The following is a 19,205-nucleotide window of genomic DNA, read 5'->3' on the forward strand; positions in this document are numbered from 1 at the left end:
AAATCAAATCAAAAGAAGGGCTGTATTTATACAGCCCTTCTTACATCAGCTGATGTCTCAAAATGCTGTACAGAAACCCAGCCTAAAACCCCAAACAGCAAGCAATGCAGGTGTAGAAGCACGGTGGCCAGGAAAAACTCCCTAGAAAGGCCAAAACCTAGGAAGAAACCTAGAGAGGAACCAGGCTATGAGGGGTGGCCAGTCCTCTTCTGGCAGTGCCGGGTGGAGATTATAACAGAACATGGCCAAGATGTTCAAATATTCATAAATGACCAGCACGGTCAAATAATAATAATCACAGTAGTTGTCGAGGGTACAACAGGTCAGCACCTCAGGAGTAAATGTCAGTTGGCTTTTCATAGCCGATCATTGAGAGTATCTCTACCGCTCCTGCAGTCTCTAGAGAGTTGAAAACAGCAGGTCTGGGACAGGTAGCATGTCCGGTGAACAGGTCAGGGTTCCATAGCCACAGGCAGAACAGTTGAAACTGGAGCAGCAGCACGGCCAGGTGGACTGGGGACAGCAAAGAGTCATCATGCCAGGTAGTCCTGAGGCATGGTCCTAGGGCTCAGGTCCCCCAAGAGAAAGAAAGAAAGAGAGAATTAGAGAGAGCATACTTAAATTCACACAGGACACTGGAGAAATACTCCAGATATAACAGACTGACCCTAGCCCCCTGAGACATAAACTACTGCAGCATAAATACTGGAGGCTGAGACAGGAGCGGTCAGGAGACACTGTGGCCCCATCCGATGATACCCCCGGACAGGGCCAAACAGGCAGGATATAACCCCACCCACTTTGCCAAAGCACAGCCCCCACACCACTAGAGGGATATCTTCAACCACCAACTTGTCTCTAACCCAACCACCCTGTAATAGGGTTAGAGACAGAAAATCCCAGTGGGGAGAGGGGAACCGGCAAGTGAGGGTGAAAGCAGAAAGTGAGGGTGAAAGCAGAGAAACAAAGCTGATGCTGCCGTTTTGGCCATATCTCTAAATCAGTCAAAACACACAGCCCTGCTGTCATTTCTACATGGGAACTCAGTCAAAACACACAGCCCTGCTGTCATTTCTACATGGGAACTCAGTCAAAACACACAGCCCTGCTGTCATTTCTACATGGGAACTCAGTCAAAACACACAGCCCTGCTTGTCATTTCTACATGGGAACTCAGTCAAAACACACAGCCCTGCTTGTCATTTCTACATGGGAACTCAGTCAAAACACACAGCCCTGATGTCATTTCTACATGGGGACTCAGTCAAAACACACAGCCCTGCTTACATCTCTACAAGGGAACTCAGTCAAAACACACAGCCCTGATGTCATTTCTACATGGGGACTCAGTCAAAACACACAGCCCTGCTTTCATCTCTACAAGGGAACTCAGTCAAAACACACAGTCCTGCTTGTCATTTCTACATGGGAACTCAGTCAAAACACACAGCCCTGATGTCATTTCTACATGGGAACTCAGTCAAAACACACAGCCCTGCTTGTCATTTCTACATGGGAACTCAGTCAAAACACACAGCCCTGCTTTCATCTCTACATGGGAACACAGTCAAAACACACAGCCCTGATGTCATTTCTACATGGGGACTCAGTCAAAACACACAGCCCTGCTTACATCTCTACAAGGGAACTCAGTCAAAACACACAGCCCTGATGTCATTTCTACATGGGGACTCAGTCAAAACACACAGCCCTGCTTTCATCTCTACAAGGGAACTCAGTCAAAACACACAGTCCTGCTTGTCATTTCTACATGGGAACTCAGTCAAAACACACAGCCCTGATGTCATTTCTACATGGGAACTCAGTCAAAACACACAGCCCTGCTTGTCATTTCTACATGGGAACTCAGTCAAAACACACAGCCCTGCTTTCATCTCTTCATGGGAACACAGTCAAAACACACAGCCCTGATGTCATTTCTACATGGGAACTCAGTCAAAACACACAGCCCTAATGTCATCTCTACATGGTAACTCAGTCAAAACACACAGCCCTGTTTGACCACATCTCTACATCAGTAAAAACACATATCCCTGCTGCCATCTCTACATGGGAACTCAGTCAAAACACACAGCCCTGATGTCATCTCTACATGGGAACTCAGTCAAAACACACAGCCCTGTTTGACCACATCTCTACATCAGTAAAAACACATATCCCTGCTGCCATCTCTACATGGGAACTCAGTCAAAACACACAGCCCTGTTGCCATCCTTGCTTTCCCATGCTGTCTGATCAGAGAAGTGTCCCTCTCTGTGGACCGCATGGGGTTTTGATGTGAGGACCCCTTTTATAGTTGAAAGAGACAGCCTTAGGCTGAGAGGTGGCTAGAAAGAACAGATCACCTGGAAACCCTTGAAGTGATCGGAGACTAGAGAGGGAGAGGTGTGTGTGAGTGAGAAGTAGTTCAGTTCTGTTATATGGGTATGAAGCATGTCCTCACTCCCGTTCAGTCAAACAGATTTTCTTTGCAAATTTGTGGGTAGATTAAGGTGTACTTTTCAAGGAGATTTGATCCAGACTCTGGTTTTCATCAGTGTTGTATTGAATGAAGATGTTCTCAGGGGGGAATACTGAAGCTACTAGATATGAACTGGTTTATGGATTTAGTAGTGTCATTTTCAACCCCTAATTCAGGAATATTTTAGAGGTTGTGTTATGGTCCTGTGTGACTCAGTTGGTAGAGCATGGCAATTGCAACTCCAGGGTCTCGGGTTCAATTCCTTCGGGGGGACCAGTGCGAAAATGTGTGCACTCACTACTGTACGTCGCTCTGGATAAGAACATCTGTTGAAGGACTAAAATGTCAATATTGCTATGTCTAGTATTTGTTTCTAGGTTTATTTTTAATCTTCAAGTACAGCCCCGTAGCCAAATGTTTGTTCAAGCAACTTCTCATTTCCTCAGTACTCAGTGAAATATTTCACTACAAACACAACTCTGGGTTCTTACTGGTGTGTTTGATTGATGTCCAATGGATGTATTTCACTGTAACGATTTGTTACAATTGACCTGAATTACTGCCCTCACAATGTTGTTGTTGACTGCACATGCAGACATGCACAGACTAATAAACAAACACACACAAACATTATTCTTGCGCATGCGTGCACACACGGACACACACGGACACACTGCTGTGTGATACTAAAGCGTGTCTTCTCGTCTTCCCCAGGGCCCCCCAGGATCTGCCGGTACAGAGGGTAGACAAGGAGAGAAGGGCACCAAGGTAACCTACAAAATCAATTCAACCTTTACCCAGAGAGCAGCATCAGGAACTCCAGACTCCACAGCAAGCCCCCATGCCTCACCCCTCACCCCACTTCCCTGTTCCCTCACCCTCCACCCTCTCCACTCTTCCCTCTCCACTCATCCCTCTCTCCTCATCCCTTGTCCCCTCTTCCCTTTTCCTTTAATCTCTCTCCCCTCCTCCCAAATTAAAACACACAACCCCCAGGAAGTCGGGGGAGTTTGAAGGTTTTCCACTCAAGATCAGATTGAAATGTATGGACTCACACAGCCTATTTTAGCTTAGATTGAGTTTGTGTGTTTTTAATGTGTTTACTATGTGTTGTACCTTAATTTGTGGAAACGTACTGTGCTGTATCTAGCTCTGACATGTCACAAGTCTGTTTGCCAGTTGTCTCTAGCCCTATCCCACTCTGCTATGGTTTAGACTGGGCATTGTTGTTTCACATCAATCACAGAGTCCCATTGTTATCTAAACCCTCCAGATGTTATCTATGCTGCTCTGTGAACATAAGACTAGGCTATAGTCACCTAAAGCTCAACGCAGTAGGAGGAATGTCTCTTTGACAGTACACACGACAAGGACGGGAAGTGGAAACATCTATCATCTGTTAGGGGTTCTTCAAAGAACCATAGATCATTATTAACACATAAAGAGATCTAGAACACGACAAGGACGTGAAGTGGATAAGAACCCAGTCTATCATCTGTTGTTAGGGGTTAGATCATTATGAACACATAAAGAGATCCAGAACACATAAAGAGATCCAGAACACATAAAGAGATCCAGAACACATAAAGAGATCCAGAACACATAAAGAGATCCAGAACACATAAAGAGATCCAGAACACATAAAGAGACCCAGAACACATAAAGAGATCCAGAACACATAAAAAGATCTAGAACACATAAAGAGTTCCAAAACACATAAAGAGATCCAGAACACATAAAGAGATACAGAACACATAAAGAGTTCTAAAACACATAAAGAGATACAGAACACATAAAGAGACCCAGAACACATAAAGAGATCCAGAACACATAAAAAGATCTAGAACACATAAAGAGTTCCAAAACACATAAAGAGATCCAGAACACATAAAGAGATACAGAACACATAAAGAGTTCTAAAACACATAAAGAGATACAGAACACATAAAGAGACCCAGAACACATAAAGAGATCCAGAACACATAAAGAGATCCAGAACACATAAAGAGATCCAGAACACATAAAGAGATACAGAACACATATAGAGATCCAGAACACATAAAGATATCCAGAACACATAAAAAGATCTAGAACACATAAAGAGACCCAGAACACATAGAGACCCAGAATACATAAAGAGACCCAGAACACATAAAGAGATCCAGAACACATAAAGAGATCTAGAACACATAAAGAGATCCAGAACACATAAAGAGATCCAGAACACATAAAAAGATCTAGAACACATAAAGAGATCCAGAACACATAAAAAGATCTAGAACACATAAAGAGATCCAGAACACATAAAGAGATCCAGAACACATAAAGAGATCCAGAACACATAAAGAGATCCAGAACACATAAAGAGATCTAGAACACATAAAGAGATCCAGAACACATAAAGAGACCCAGAACACATAAAGAGATCTAGAACACATAAAGAGATCCAGAACACATAAAGAGATCCAGAACACATAAAGAGATCTAGAACACATAAAGAGATCCAGAACACATAAAGAGATCCAGAACACATAAAGAGACCCAGAACACATAAAGAGATCTAGAACACATAAAGAGATCCAGAACACATAAAGAGATCCAGAACACATAAAGAGACCCAGAACACATAAAGAGATCTAGAACACATAAAGAGATCCAGAACACATAAAGAGACCCAGAACACATAAAGAGATCTAGAACACATAAAGAGATCCAGAACACATAAAGAGATCCAGAACACATAAAGAGACCCAGAACACATAAAGAGATCTAGAACACATAAAGAGATCCAGAACACATAAATAGATCTAGAACACATAAAGAGACCCAGAACACATAAAGATATCCAGAACACATAAATAGATCTAGAACACATAAATAGATCTAGAACACATAAAGACATGTTGTTTACCTGCTAGACAGACACATTGTCATTACACAGAGAGCATCAATCAAATCAGATGGAAATGACGTGGACATCTAGAGTTGTGGCATTGTGACAGTCTTGTCCTGTACTATAGGGTGAGTCTGGAGCCGAGGGACCCCCAGGTAAAGCTGGCCCCGTCGGCCCCCAGGGGCCCTCGGGAAAGACCGGTCCAGAAGGTCTGCGTGGAATCCCCGGCCCCGTTGTAAGTCTGAGATCCAAAGTTCATCATCTTTCCTTAAATTCACATGCACACGTACACACGTATACACACACACACACACACACACACACACACACACACAGAGAGAGAGACCAAACAGCCCTAAAGCCGTCTGACAACAGTGCTCATGGAATAATCGATAGTACCATTTGGCTTGTCCTTTATACATTTCTGTTGTTTATTCAAACACACTTTTTTTGCGGTATTCCTGCAATTAATCATGGTGCCGGGCACAGGAAATCAATATGAGGCCATAAGAGTTACAGAAGGTTGTAATGCTGGACTTTAATTGGATGGCTTTTCTCTTCTCAGGGTGAACAAGGACTTCCTGGTTCTTCTGGACAAGACGGCCCACCTGGACCTATGGTCAGCAGAGATAATAAGCCCTCTCTCTCCCTCCCCCTCTTTCTCTCTCTAGTGCTCTCTTCTCTCTCTCTTTCCTCTCCTCTCTCCCCCTCTCCCTCTTCTCTCTCTTTCTAGTGCTCTCTCTCGCAGTGCATGCTGGGAGTTTTTTGGAGTTTGAGTGTTTGGTGTGGAGGGCTCTGTCCTAACTAACTTTCTTGATTCTTTTCTTGGTCTTTTCTTTCAATTTTTATTTTCTATGGTGGAGGGTTAATGCACTATTTGTTTTAGTGGTATCCACAGGTTTTTTCAGAGTTAGGGTGGAAGAGGACAGAGTAAGTTTCCTGGGGTTTGGAAGGTGTGGTTTGCGCGATGGCTTCTCAGCCTAGCGCGAAGGAGACGCTGTCGATACGGCATGGATTCAGGTGTGTTCCTGAGAATGGAGTTAAAGTGGAGGAGGTTCTGCTTGCAGTCGGTGAACAGGTAGGAGCTGAATTTATACATTCTGCTTCTAGAATGAACAAAGCTGTGGTTGTGTTCATGAAAAGAGCAAATTTGGTTGGTAGGCTAATTGCTAGTGGAATATTTGTAAGGGGTGTGTTGGTGCCAGTTTCACCTCTCTACCCCTTCGACAAGAGTGGTAGTCGCAAATTTGCAAGTGTTTATGTTTCTGAATAACAATGAGCAACAGCTAAATGTGCATTTTAAAGTGAGGCACGGGGAGGAGCTCTATGCAGGATTTGCCAGCACAGATAGTCTACGGTGTTTTTGAGTGTGGGGATTTGGGGCATAAGAGCTTTGCGTGCCCACATAAAAGCCGTAGACAAGGTGAGGGCACACGCGCCAGTGGGGGAAATCGAGGTTAATGTGCAGGGGGTAATGAGATGCAGACAGCAGAGGCTGGGCCTAGTCATGCTATGGATGGTGGTGTAGATGATGCTGGGCCTAGCCAGGCTAGAGATTTGTATTTATTTATTTATTTCACCTTTATTTAACCAGGTAGGCAAGTTGAGAACAAGTTCTCATTTACAATTGCGACCTGGCCAAGATAAAGCAAAGCAGTTCGACAACATACAACAACACAGAGTTACGCATGGAGTAAAACAAATATACAGTCAATAATACAGTAGAAAAATAAGTCTATGTACAATGTGATCAAATGAGGTGAGATAAGGGAGGTAAAGGCAAAAAAAGTCCATGGTGGCAAAGTAAATACAATATATCAAGTAAAACACTGGAATGGTAGATTTGTAGTAGAAGAAAGTGCAAAGTAGAAATAGAGATAATGGGGTGCAAAGGAGCAAAATAAAATAAATAAATACAGTAGGGGAAGAGGTAGTTGTTTGGGCTAAATTACAGATGGGCTATGTACAGGTGCAGTGATCTGTGAGCTGCTCTGACAACTGGTGCTTAAAGCTAGTGAGGGAGATAAGTGTTTCCAGTTTCAGAGATTTTTGTAGTTCGTTCCAGTCATTGGCAGCAGAGAACTGGAAAGAGAGATGGCCAAAGGAGGAATTGGCTTTGAGGGTGACCAGAGAGATATACCTGCTGGAGTGCGTGCTACAGGTGGGTGCTGCTATGGTGACCAGTGAGCGGAGATAAGGGGGGACTTTACCTAACAGGGTCTTGTAGATGACCTGCATTTAGTTTTACTTGTATTTAGGAGCAGTTGGAGGCCACGGAAGGAGAGTTGTATGGCATTGAAGCTCGTCTGGAGGGTTGTTAACACAGTGTCCAAAGAAGGGCCAGAAGTATACAGAATGGTGTCGTCTGCGTAGAGGTGGATCAGAGACTCACCAGCAGCAAGAGTGACATCATTGATGTATACAGAGAATAGAGTCGGCCCAAGAATGGAACCCTGTGGCACCCCCATAGAGACTGCCAGAGGTCCGGACAACAGGCCCTCCGATTTGACACACTGAACTCTATCAGAGAAGTAGTTGGTGATCCAGGCGATGCAATCATTAGAGAAACCAAGGCTATTGAGTCTGCCGATGAGGATGTGGTGATTGACAGAGTCGAAAGCTTTGGCCAGGTCAATGAAAATGGCAGCACAGTATTGTTTCTTATCGATGGCGGTTACGATATCGTTTAGGACCTTGAGCGTGGCTGAGATGCACCCATGACCAGCTCTGAAACCAGATTGCATAGCGGAGAAGGTGCGGTGGGATTCGAAATGGTCGGTAATCTGTTTGTTGACTTGGCTTTCGAAGACCTTAGAAAGGCAGGGTAGGATGGATATAGGTCTATAGCAATTTAGGTCAAGAGTGTCCCCTCCTTTGAAGAGGGGGATGACCGCAGCTGCTTTCCAATCTATGGGAATCTCAGACGACACGAAAGAGAGATTGAAAAGGCTAGTAATAGGGGTTGCAATAATTTCGGCAGATAATTTTAGAAAGAAAGGGTCCAGATTGTCTAGCCCGGCTGATTTGTAGGGGTCCAGATTTTGCAGCTCTTTCAGAACATCAGCTGAATGGATTTGGGAGAAGGAGAAATGGGGAAGGCTTGGGCGAGTAGCTGTGGGGGGTGCAGTGCTGTTGACTGCAGTAGGGGTAGCCAGGTGGAAAGCATGGCCAGCCGTAGAAAAATGCTTATTGAAATTCTCAATTATAGTGGGTTTATCGGTGGTGACAGAGTTTCCTATCCTCAGTGCAGTGGGCAGTTGGGAGGAGGTGTTCTTATTCTCCATGGACTTTACAATGTCCCAGAACTTTTTTGAATTTGTGTTGCAGGAAGCAAATTTCTGCTTGAAAAAGCTAGCCTTAGCTTTTCTAACTGCCTGTGTATATTGGTTTCTAACTTCCCTGAAAAGTTGCATATCACGGGGGCTGTTTGACGCTAATGCAGAACGCCATAGGATGATGGTGTAGATGAGGCTGAGCATAGTCATGCCAGGGATGGTGGTGTAGATGAGGCTGGGCCTAGTCAGGCTAGAGATGGTGGTGTAGATGAGGCTGGGCCTAGTCATGCCAGGGATGGTGGTGTAGATGAGGCTGGGCCTAGTCATGCTATGGATGGTGGTGTAGATGATGTTGGGCCTAGTCAGGCTATGGATGGTGGTGTAGCTGAGGCTGGGCCTAGTCAGGCTATGGATGGTGGGGTAGCTGAGGCTGGGCCTAGTCAGGCTAGAGATGGTGGGGTAGATGATGCTGGGTCTAGTCAAGTTATGATAGTGGATGAGGAGAGTATAGTGGGGAAGTGTAAGACTAGGGGGGAGGAGGAGGGTGTCAAGCGGAAAAGGAAAAAGGGTGTGGTCAAAGGCACCAAGGAACCTTTGCCTGGTGCTGGGGGGGATGCCCTGACCAGAGAGGAAGGGCAGGTGGTCAGGATGGGAGATGGAGATGAGGAGGAAAGTGAGTTTGAGGAAGAGGATGATGAGGCCTTTTTTTCAGACTCCTCTTCAATGGGCCCGGAGCTGACAGCCAGTCAAGCAGAGGGGTCTAAGTACACGTTGAGGGAACTAACAAGGTTCCTGAATGAGACCAAGGGGAAAAAAGTTCATCTTGGGGATTTTTTTTTTTCTGATCCGAGAAAGTTTGTACGATCAGTACAACATGCTATGAAAAATGAGGGGCGTGGTGTCCTCTCACCCAGGAAACGGTTGAGGAAGTGGGTCACAACAGTGCGAAAGAGTTTACCTTCAGACACTGTTTAGATGTATAGTTTCTTTCTGACACTGGGTTTTTTTGAGCTATGCTATTGGTCTCTCTCTTTGCTGGCTTTTCTCCCACTTCTTATGGAGACTCTTTGGGTAGGCTCGCTCAATATAAATGGCGCCAGAGATGCGGGGAAGAGGAGTGTGTTGGGTGAATATGTAAAACAAAAAAAAGTACAGGTGTTGTTTCTGCAGGAGACACATAGTGATGTATTGAATGAAGTCGATTGGGGGCTCTGGTGGAAAGGGGCAAGTGTGTTGAGCCATGGGACAAATCTTAGTGCAGGGGTGGCAGTCCTTTTTGCACTGGGTCTGTCTGTAAAAATGTGCAACAGAGGTGTGTAGGGGTAGGCTGCTTGTTGTAAAAGCAGAAATTAACAACATGGATTTTGTCTTTATGAATCAAATTTGATTTGTCACATACACATGGTTAGCAGATGTTAATGCGAGTGTAGCGAAATGCTTGTGCTTCTAGTTCTGACCGTGCAGTAATATCTAACCTAACAATTTCACAACTACCTTATACACACAAGTGTAAAGGAATGAATAAGAATATGTACATAAAGATATATGAATGAGCGATGGCCGAACGGCATAGGCAAGATGCAGTAGATGGTATAGAGGCCCACATGAGAAGGAGGTGTGGAGCCTGGGCTGTGGGTGTGAAAGGAGCCTATCTTCCACAACCCAGTCATCCCTGGGTGAGGCTGGGTGACCTGAGACTGCTGGGAGAGGAAGGGTGGAAAACCCCAGGAGTCTTGGCACACCAAACAGGAATAACTCTCTTAGGCTGCTGGAGAGATTCCTGGAGGATATCCAGGAGGCACTGTCTGAGCCGGTAAGGGGGGGTGTTTGAGCGGCCGAGGGGCCACCAATGTTTCCGCCACTGTATGTGACGGCAGAGAATGGAGACTGGCAAGGGGGTCTGGAGGACTTGTTAGATTTTAACACTCCGAGCCTGGGGGAGTTTGAAGGGGTGGGAGGTAAAGCCCTCTACAACCTCTGCATTAAGGTAAGGAACATTAGGAGCCTAACAGGAGTGAAGGTACATCAGTGGCAGGGGGTTTGTGGGGCAGAGAGTATGGTGGGTTTTAGATGGAAGGGGCTCTACAACCCCCAGTACCAAAGAGGTCAGGGACCTCCAGTGGAGGGTTCTTCATGGAGCCCTGGCCACTAACAGCTGGTTGGTACGGGTTGAACCGGGAATCGGGCAGGGGTGTCCTTTCTGTGTAATGAAAGAAACTGTGATTCATGTGTTTCCTGTGTGCGCCAGGTTAATGCCACTAATGTCTCTGTTGGAATGTCTGTGTGAGAGGTTGGGGTGGTTTTTACTGTTGGGATGTTTATTATGGGGTACAGGTATTCAAATAAGGAGAAGGCCAAATGTGTTTTGTTGAATTTTCTGTTTGCTCAGGCGAAGTTCGCTATTTGGCTAACAAGGAGGAACAAGGTCAAAGGGCGGGGATAACAGACCCTTTACTATCGTTTAATGGGATGGTCTCTGCGCGCCTTAGGGTTGAGTTTGAGTTCTATAAAATGATAAAAAGTGTGGAGATGTTTCAGGAGATATGGTGTGTTGGGGGGCTGTCTGTATAGCTGGGGAAGATGTTTCAGGAGATATGGTGTGTTGGGGGGCTGTCTGTATAGCTGGGGAAGATGTTTCAGGAGATATGGTGTGTTGGGGGCTGTCTGTATAGCTGGGGAAGATGTTTCAGGAGATATGGTGTGTTGGGGGCTGTCTGTATAGCTGGGGAAGATGTTTCAGGAGATATGGTGTGTTGGGGGGGCTGTCTGTATAGCTGGGGAAGATGTTTGAGGAGATATGCTGTGTTGGGGGGGCTGTCTGTATAGCTGGGGGAGATGTTTCAGGAGATATGCTGTGTTGGGGGGGCTGTCTGTATAGCTGGGGAAGATGTGTTGGATATACGGTTGTAGGAGTGGGTATTCAGAAAAGACAGTCAGAAAGTCTCTCTCTCTCATTCTCTTCGCTCTTTCTCTCTTCTCTCTCTTTCTCTCTCTCTTTTTATAGTAATCTTTCTCTCCTTTCTTTCTCACTTTATTTCTCTCTCTCCTCTCCTCTCTCTCTCTCCTCTCTCTTTTTATAGTGCTCTCTCTCTCTAATAACTCTCTCTCTAGTTCCCTATCTCATTGTCTCTCTATAGGTATTTTTTCCTTTTGTTCTTTCTCTACTGAGGTGGTGTAATTGATGTCTAACCATCTTGTCTCTGTGATAATTAGGGACCCCCTGGTCTCCCAGGTCTGAAGGGTGACCCCGGCACCAAGGGTGAAAAGGTGAGCCCGCCTCAATTTCCCTTCCCAAAGCACTTATTGATTTGATTTCTCTGTTACGAGAAGGGGTTGGGAGTTTAACCTGTAGTGGGTTGGAGACGATGGCCATGAGCGTGGCTGGGATTGGACCTCCACTCATCTGAACCCTATAACCAGCATTTCTAGAAAGGTCAAACTAAATATTTCCGGTAGAGCAATACATTTAAATTCATGTATTCGACACAACTGTGTTTGAAACTAAAAGTTACTCCAAATATGCGGTAAACTAAAACTGACATTTGGAGAAATCTGGTAGCCAGTTTGAATTGAATAGGACCCTACCACATTGCTGGCTCCATTTGATGCAGATCTGCCAGTGAATTTAAAGTCAGTAATGAAGCTCAGGACACTGCTGTTATGGCCAGCCTCAAATGTTGAGAGCAGGATTGGTTTAAAAGGACACAAGCTCTTCATTTTTCATTTGTGTGGCCATTTTTCATGTTTGAGATCAATGGGACTGAAGAGGGCACTCGTATTTTTCAGACGTTGTTGAGGATATTGTCCTCAGTTGCATTTAGAGAAATTCTGGGCAACTATTTTGTCAGTCATTTCTGTGATAATGATTTCAGATGTGTAGAATGAGTGTTCTGATTTTGTATTTCACTTTATGTGTAACAGCTATAGCAGGGTTGTACTGGTGCCAGGCATGGAATCGTCTTCAAAATGTTTTTACTGTAAGTATCATGTGTGTTCTCAATGGTCCCAGTCCTTACTACTCATGTTTGTTTGTGTCCTACAGGGTCATCCAGGTCTGATTGGTCTGATTGGACCCCCTGGCGAGCAGGGAGAGAAGGGAGACAGAGGCCTGCCTGGACCCCAGGGTTCTCACGGAGGCAAGGGCGACGGTGTAAGTGATTAATGACCTCATCACCTTGCCATTCGTCAACCTATTTACCTTCCAGCAGGAAATAAAATGCCATTGATCTGATTGCAGCCACCTACTGTTGACTGAACAAGTCGTTCATAATGCTACATTATCTGCTTGATATGGTGCAGCTAACACTTGTATAGACTTATGCATTGAGCCTATACCATTCCTAAATAAATACTCGACCAGAAGGACAACCATCTCTGCAGCATTCCACCAATCAAGGCCTTTATGGTAGAGTGGCCAGACGGAAGCTACTCCTCAGTAAAAGACACATGACAGCCCGCTTGGAGTTTGCTAAAAAGCGCCTAATTGTCTCTCAGACTATGAGAAACAAGATTTTCTGGTCTGATGAAACAAATATTGAATTCTTTGGCATGAATCCCAAGCTTCACATCTGGAGGAAAACTGGCACCATTCCTACTGTGAAGCATGGTGGTGGCAGAATCATGCTGTGGGGATGTTTTTCGAGGGAAAGTTGAATGTAGCAAAGTACAGAGAGATCCTTGATGAAAACCTGCTCCAGAGTGCTCAGGACCTCAGACTGGGGCGAAGGTTCACCTTCAAACAGGACAACAAAGCCAAGACAACGCAGGAGTGGCTTCGGGACAGGTCTCTGATTGTCCTTGAATGGCCCAGCCAGAGCCCGGACTTGAACCTGATCGAACATCTCTGGAGAGACCTGAAAATAGCTGTGCAGCGACACTCCCCATCCAACTTGACAGAGCTTGAGAGGATCTGAAGAGAATAATGGGAGAAACTCCACCAAATACAAGTGTGCCATGCTCGTAGCATCATACCCAAGAAGACTTAAGGCTGTAATTGCTGCCAAAGGGGCTTCAACAAAGTACTGAGTAAAGTGTCTGAAGACTTATGTAAATGTGATATTAGTTTTTTATTTGTAAATTAGCAAAAATGTCAAAAAGAAATATGGGGTAATGTGTGTAGATTGATGAGGGGGAAAAACAATTCAATCAATTATAGAATAAGGATGTAACCTAACAAAATGTGTAAAAAGTCAAGGGGTCTGAATTCTATCCGAAGGGACTGTATCTCTATGTTAGACTTGAGAAACAGAAGAATGGGGTTCTCCATCTATGTCTCTATGTTAGGCTTCAGAAACAGAAGAATGGGGGTCTCCATCTATCTGTCTCTGTTATGCTTGAAAACAGAATAATGGGGGAGCCCCACCTATCTGTCTCTATGTTATGCTTGAAAAACAGAAGAATACCGTTCTCCATCTATGTCTCTATGTTAGGCTTCAGAAACAGAAGAATGGGGGTCTCCATCCATCTAGCTGTATTACTCACCAAAATAGCACAAAGACATCGAAAATACCAGCAACTTTTCAGGGCTCATGAAAATGTTGCAAAAGGTTGTAAATGTTTCCCTTGCAATCTACCACTCGTTATCCCACTGTTGTCTCACTGTAGTCCCGCTGTCATCCCACTGTCGTCTTACTGATGTCTGGTCTCTTCTCCCCAGGGTATCAGTGGAGCTTCAGGTCCTCTCGGTCCCCCTGGCCCTCCTGGCCTGCCTGTAAGACTGTCCCCTGTTTTCTCTGTTTTATTCAGAGTATAGTCTCATAGTTAACATGTCCATGTAATGATACAACATAGTCATCTCCTCTTTACTGATCGTGCCATCTTCGTTGTCTCTTCCAGGGCCCTGGAGGTCCTAAGGGAGCTAAGGGTTCATCGGTAAGTTCTGTTGAACAACTCTTTGTATCAACTGAGAGTACTGTGACAGTCATTTTAAAGGAGTGTTTGTGAAATCCAGAATTAACAACATGTCTAAATCTCCATGCTCTTTCCAGGGTCCTGCTGGTCAGAAGGGAGACACCGGTACGATCGGTTCACCTGGTCCTCCTGTGAGTATTACTTTTACGTTCATTATAAAATAGGGCACTTCTGTTTTTAGCTGGAATTCATGAAGTTATTTGTAGAAAACGCTGTGACACTATGGGATATTTTCTTACTCTATAGGGTCCCCCTGGTGAGGTGATCCAGCCACTGCCCATCCAGTCGCCCAAGAAGGACCACAGACACGCAGACATGCAGGCGGACGCGGCGGGTACCATGATGGACTACGGAGAGGGCATGGAGGACATCTTTGGCTCACTCAACAACCTCAAACAGGACATGGAGAGGATGAAGTACCCGATGGGCACACAGAACAACCCAGCCAGGACCTGCAAAGACCTGCAGCTCGCCCACCCAGAGTTCACCAACGGTGAGTCACAGAGAGGGGGAATCATGGGTATAATGCTAATGCTATGGCTGTGATTTGTGGCCATTTTGTTTTTCTAGACAAGGAAGCCGTTAACTGTGAACGCTGTTTGCTCATTTTGTAGCGATGCCGTTGGAATGTACAGTATGCTGATATATTTGCAGGTAGAGTGTATTGCAGTGGTGAATTTGAATAGCACTGAGAACAAGACCTCATTGAGGTTTATAACTAACATTAACAGACCTTCAGTGAGGAACTTTTGAGGTTTTTGTTACCAAACTTGATACAGAGAAATGGCAGGTCGTTCTTGGACCTTTTTTTAAGGTTTATTTATTTAATGAATATGAACATATTATTTTTTATATCTATTTAAGCATGACATGTATTAGCATGATGTACGTAATCTGTAATCTTCCATGATCAAACACACAAGTGCCATAGAACAGTTAAACGAGTTAGTAACACTTTGTAGTTTTTAGTTTTCAGTTGTCGGTGGAACCTTAGAACTAGAGAGAACTACAGATTCAGGTATTTTATTGTGTCATTGGGTTTTGTTCCACAGGCGAGTACTGGATAGATCCTAACCAGGGATGTTCAGGGGACTCGTTCTCTGTCCACTGTAACTTCACGGCTGGAGGAGAGACCTGCATCTTCCCAGATAAGAAGTTCAGCGGAGTGAGTGGCAGTCCATTTCCTCCAAGAGGACGACACGACACACACACACCTGCTCATACTATCAAGTTAAGCATAGAGTCAAGACATAGTCTTGTTCAATTCTAGATAATGTTCTGATAGGATCACTCATACATGTACACATTACCTCGACTAACCGGTGCCCCCGCACATTGACTCTGTACCGGTACCTCCTGTATATAGCCTCGCTATTGTTATTTTACTGCTGCTCTTTAATTATTTGTTACTTTTATTTATCTGTTTTTTACGTAACACGTTTTTCTTCTTAACTTCTTAAAGCATTGTTGGTTAAGGGCTTGTAAGTAAGCATTTCCCTGTAAGGTCTGTTGTATTCGGTGAATGTGACAAATACAATTTGATTTGATTTGTATGCTAGTGAGGGCTATGAGACTGCAAGATGCATGTTTGGTGATGTTTGATGGGTTCAGCGCTTGGTCATTTACATTTAAACCTAACTTGTTTTGTGATAGCCTTGTGAATTTGACATTTACATTCATACTGTATCTCTGTGAAATGTAATGTAAAGGCATGAAGAAAAATAGATGCATTGAACTAAAGGGTTGGAATTGACATTGGTAATTGTCAAGACATACAGTATAGACAAACTGTATGAACAGAAACAAACTGATATACAAGTGTTTTATTGAATTACTATACTGTAGTGATTTTCCTGTATGTTAAGATCTGAGGGAAGGGGTATCTAGCTGTATATTACACTACTTTTGATGGATCAAAACTAAACCTAATTCCAGGAACCAGAACTTAAATTGTAGGAAGAAAAAGTGTTCTTCTAAGTACCGAAGTGCTTCATTTGTTTGGCTCCATAGGTCAGAATAACTTCATGGCCCAAAGAACTTCCAGGGTCGTGGTTCAGTGAATTTGAGCATGGTAAAATAGTAAGTACTTCCCTCAACTCCACGTTTTCATCCTCCACTGTTCTCTTCTCAAAAGAAGTGTCTCCTCTTCACAATACTAAACTAAAATGATTTGTCAGGCTCCCACATGGCCACCTCTCTGCCTTCTGTCTGTCAGTACAGAGGCTCTTCAGAAGTAGCAGTTGAGATAGAAGAGAGAGAGAGATAAAATTCTCTGGAAGTGACCCTAGGTTTCTAGCCACAAAGGAATCCAGACCTGTCATATAAGACCGCTCACCAGCCCCCTCAGACCCTTCTCATTCATATTTCATACAGTCTGGGATTGACAAAGGAGGCTTAAAGATATGGAGAAAAATATGATTTTCTATCGCTTTGAGACTCAGTTTGGCCCCTCGCCTGAGAGAGAGAGATTGTATAACTGATACTCTTCTTCAAAAACATGCTGTCAGTATCAGGGGGAACCTTTGATTCAGCAAACAAAGGAAAAGAGGGGTGCTCAACAACAATGACATATATCATGAGAATGGCTTACCAAGAAAAAAGTTTCCAATAGGATTAATTCGAGCCAGAAGTGGAGGAAGGAAGGAGTCAGCTTGACTTCCTGTACGATGGAGTAAAGTGAGCTAAAAATAAAATACTTTTTTGTTGAGTGCTCCAACTCCTTTCTGCCTTGAATTAGTATTTTTGGAAGTTTCTCTGTAAGCTTTTTCTCATGTTTTATAAGAACTCTTGGGTAAAACACTTCTAAGCAGTATATTGTGTCCAATCCCATGTTTCATTAATGACCCCTCAATTTATTTCCTGTTTTTTCTCACACCATCCTCCAATAAACAGTTTTCATACGTTGACGCAGCCGGTAACACAATAAGTGAAGTTCAGATGACCTTCCTGAAACTACTGACAGCCTCGGCCAGGCAGAACTTCACCTATAGCTGCCACCAGTCTGTGGGGTGGCACGACGAGACCACCGACAGCTACGACAAGGCACTGCGATTCCTAGGATCCAACGATGAGCAGATGTCCTACGACAGCAACCCTTACGTAAGGGCCCTCACAGACGGATGCGCGGTAAGGGCTGCCCATCGATACTGCCTGTCTGTAATAGTTCAAGTACTTTTGGGAATGTCTCGCAAGTATGTAAAATGTCCCCATTGGGTTGTTTTGTTGGACTTGTTTTATATCTCCAATGAGGTTGTGTCTGACGGCTGAAAGCAAAATGTTAATTCGTTTTTTTCCCCCATTCTCTTTACAGGCGAGGAAGGGCTACGGAAAGACTGTGATGGAGATTAATACTCCCAAGATCGATCAGGTTCCCATCATTGATGTCATGTTGAATGACTTTGGAGATGCCAGCCAGAAGTTTGGATTTGAAGTGGGTCCAGCCTGCTTCCTTGGCTAACTGCTTCCCTGGCTAACATTAAAAAAAACACTTGGCGGGGTCAGCAAGAAAGTCAAGACATTTTGGATACCAACAACCCCCCCCCCCCCAACCCAGCCCCGCAACCAAACCCCCCCCCAACCCAGCCCCGCAACCAAACCCCCCAACCCAGCCCAGCAACCAAACCCCCCAACCCAGCCCCCCCAGCCCAGCAACCAAACCCCCCAACCCCCCAGCCCAGCAACCAAACCCCCAACCCAGCCCCCCAGCCCAGCAACCAAACCCCCCAACCCAGCCCCCCAGCCCAGCAACCAAACCCCCAACCCAGCCCCCCAGCCCAGCAACCAAACCCCCCAACCCAGCCCCCCCAGCCCAGCAACCAAACCCCCCAGCCCAGCAACCAAACCCCCCAACCCAGCCCCCCCAGCCCTGCAACCAAAAGCCCCAACCCAGCAACCAACCCCCCAACCCAGCCCCCACAGCCCAGCAACCAACCCAGCCCAGCAACCAAACCCCCAACCCAACCCAGCAACCAAACCCCCCAACCCAGCAACCAAACCCCCCAACCCAACCCAGCCCAGCAACCAAACCTCCCCAACCCAGCCCAGCAACCAAACCGCCCAACCCAACCCTGCAACCAAACCCCCAGCCCAGCCCAGCAACCAACCCCAACCCAACCCAGCCAAGCAACCAACCCCCCCCAACCCAGCAACCAGACTCCCCAACCCAGTCCCCCCACCTGTTTCCATACCACCTAATCCCAGTACCCAGCCCCCTCACCTGTTTCCATACCACCTAACCCCAGTACCCAGCCCCTTCACCTGTTTCCATACCCCCTAACCCCAGTACCCAGCCCCCTCACCTGTTTCCATACCACCTAACCCCAGTACCCAGCCCCCTCACCTGTTTCCATACCACCTAACCCCAGTACCCAGCCCCCTCACCTGTTTCCATACCACCTAACCCCAGTACCCAGCCCCTTCACCTGTTTCCATACCACCTAACCCCAGTACCCAGCCCCCTCACCTGTTTCCATACCCCCTAACCCCAGTACCCAGCCCCCTCACCTGTTTCCATACCACCTAACCCCAGTACCCAGCCCCCTCACCTGTTTCCATACCACCTAACCCCAGCACCCAGCCCCTTCACCTGTTTCCATACCACCTAACCCCAGTACCCAGCCCCCTCACCTGTTTCCATACCACCTAA

At 45.4% G+C, this 19,205-nt stretch overlaps 1 protein-coding gene across 5 annotated transcripts in view; it reads left to right on the forward strand.

Annotated features, from left to right (window-relative positions):
* LOC106590653 (collagen alpha-1(XI) chain) overlaps positions 1–18,019 on the forward strand; it is a 209,906-nt gene extending 191,887 nt beyond the window's left edge. For all 5 annotated transcript variants that reach the window (XM_045710693.1, XM_045710695.1, XM_045710694.1 and 2 more), the window contains 13 exons: positions 3,197–3,250; positions 5,503–5,610; positions 5,941–5,994; positions 11,864–11,917; positions 12,693–12,800; positions 14,307–14,360; positions 14,486–14,521; positions 14,638–14,691; positions 14,807–15,053; positions 15,613–15,725; positions 16,571–16,639; positions 17,453–17,686; positions 17,871–18,019. In XM_045710693.1, coding sequence (XP_045566649.1) covers positions 3,197–3,250; positions 5,503–5,610; positions 5,941–5,994; positions 11,864–11,917; positions 12,693–12,800; positions 14,307–14,360; positions 14,486–14,521; positions 14,638–14,691; positions 14,807–15,053; positions 15,613–15,725; positions 16,571–16,639; positions 17,453–17,686; positions 17,871–18,017 — 1,332 coding nt within the window. In that variant the 3' untranslated portion in view covers positions 18,018–18,019. The remainder of the gene's footprint in view (positions 1–3,196; positions 3,251–5,502; positions 5,611–5,940; positions 5,995–11,863; positions 11,918–12,692; positions 12,801–14,306; positions 14,361–14,485; positions 14,522–14,637; positions 14,692–14,806; positions 15,054–15,612; positions 15,726–16,570; positions 16,640–17,452; positions 17,687–17,870) is intronic.
* Positions 18,020–19,205: the final 1,186 nt, after the last annotated feature.

This window comes from Salmo salar, chromosome ssa29 (assembly GCF_905237065.1).
Source record: "Salmo salar chromosome ssa29, Ssal_v3.1, whole genome shotgun sequence".
In the NCBI taxonomy this organism is placed as follows: Eukaryota; Metazoa; Chordata; class Actinopteri; order Salmoniformes; family Salmonidae; genus Salmo; species Salmo salar.